General features: G+C 42.3%; 1 protein-coding gene across 1 annotated transcript; it reads left to right on the top strand.

Moving 5' to 3' along the window:
• Positions 1-345: 345 nt before the first annotated feature.
• LOC138094669 (securin-like) lies at positions 346-979 on the top strand. The gene has a single exon (XM_068990755.1). It carries the CDS (start codon positions 371-373, stop codon positions 977-979), a length of 609 nt encoding a protein of 202 aa, XP_068846856.1. The 5' UTR covers positions 346-370.

Raw genomic sequence — 979 nt, 5'->3', positions numbered from 1 at the left:
ACAGCCCAGTTTGGCAGTATTATCCTGGGACCCGTTTCGGACAGCCTGCTCCTCAACCCTTTAAACAATATTCTAAACACTCATTCCCCATGTTAAATCGGTATACATTTAAAATAGCCAGATATATTTCCTGCAATTGAATGCAGACTCATACACTAATAAAAAAAGATTTTAAAAGCTTCCCAAATCTACACAATCAATCCCAAGGGAAAAGAATTTAAATAATTGAACAAAACCTAAAATATATATGGAACAGAGGTCTGTAAATATGTCAACTTCAAAAATGAAAAATAAGCAATCACCCTACCATATTAAGAATAATGAGAAGAGGCTTCCGAGAGTTTGGCTGTTACTCCGAATTTGATCCAGAATGGCTACTCTGATCTATGTTGATAAGGAAAATGGAGAACCAGGCATCCATGTGGCTCCTAAGGACGGGCTGAAGCTGGGGTCTGTGCCTTCAGTCAAAGCTTTGGATGGGAGATCTCAGGTTTCAACACCACGTGTTGGCAAAATGTTTGATGCTCCACCAGCTTTACCAAAAACTGCAAGAAAGGCTTTGGGAACTGTCAACAGAGCTACAGAAAAATCAGTTAAGACGGATGGACCGCTCAAACAGAAACAGACAACTTTCTCTACCAAAAAGATTACTGAGAAGACTGTTAAAGCAAAAACTTCGGTTCCTGCCTCAGATGACACCTATCCAGAAATAGAAAAATTCTTTCCCTTCAATCCATTAGACTTTGAGAGTTTTGACCTGCCTGAGGAGCACCAGATCGCCCACCTCCCCTTGAATGGAGTGCCTCTCATGATCCTTGATGAGGAGAGGGAGCTTGAGCAGCTGTTACACATGGGCCCCACTTCGCCTCTGAAGATGCCTCCTCTGCTGTGGGAGTCTAATCTGTTGCCGTCTCCCTCAAGCATTCTGTCGACTCTGGATGTTGAATTGCCACCTGTTTGCTGTGACTTAGATATTTAA

The sequence above is a fragment of the Capricornis sumatraensis genome, chromosome 18, assembly GCF_032405125.1.
Source record: "Capricornis sumatraensis isolate serow.1 chromosome 18, serow.2, whole genome shotgun sequence".
Taxonomy (NCBI): domain Eukaryota; kingdom Metazoa; phylum Chordata; class Mammalia; order Artiodactyla; family Bovidae; genus Capricornis; species Capricornis sumatraensis.
Note: the sequence above shows the minus strand (reverse complement) of the source record. Positions and strands in the feature narration are given on the sequence as shown.

Excerpts from the sequence above, each read along its gene's own strand:
- LOC138094669 (XM_068990755.1), top strand. The coding sequence starts at position 371 with ATGGCTACTCTGATCTATGTTGATAAGGAAAATGGAGAACCAGGCATC.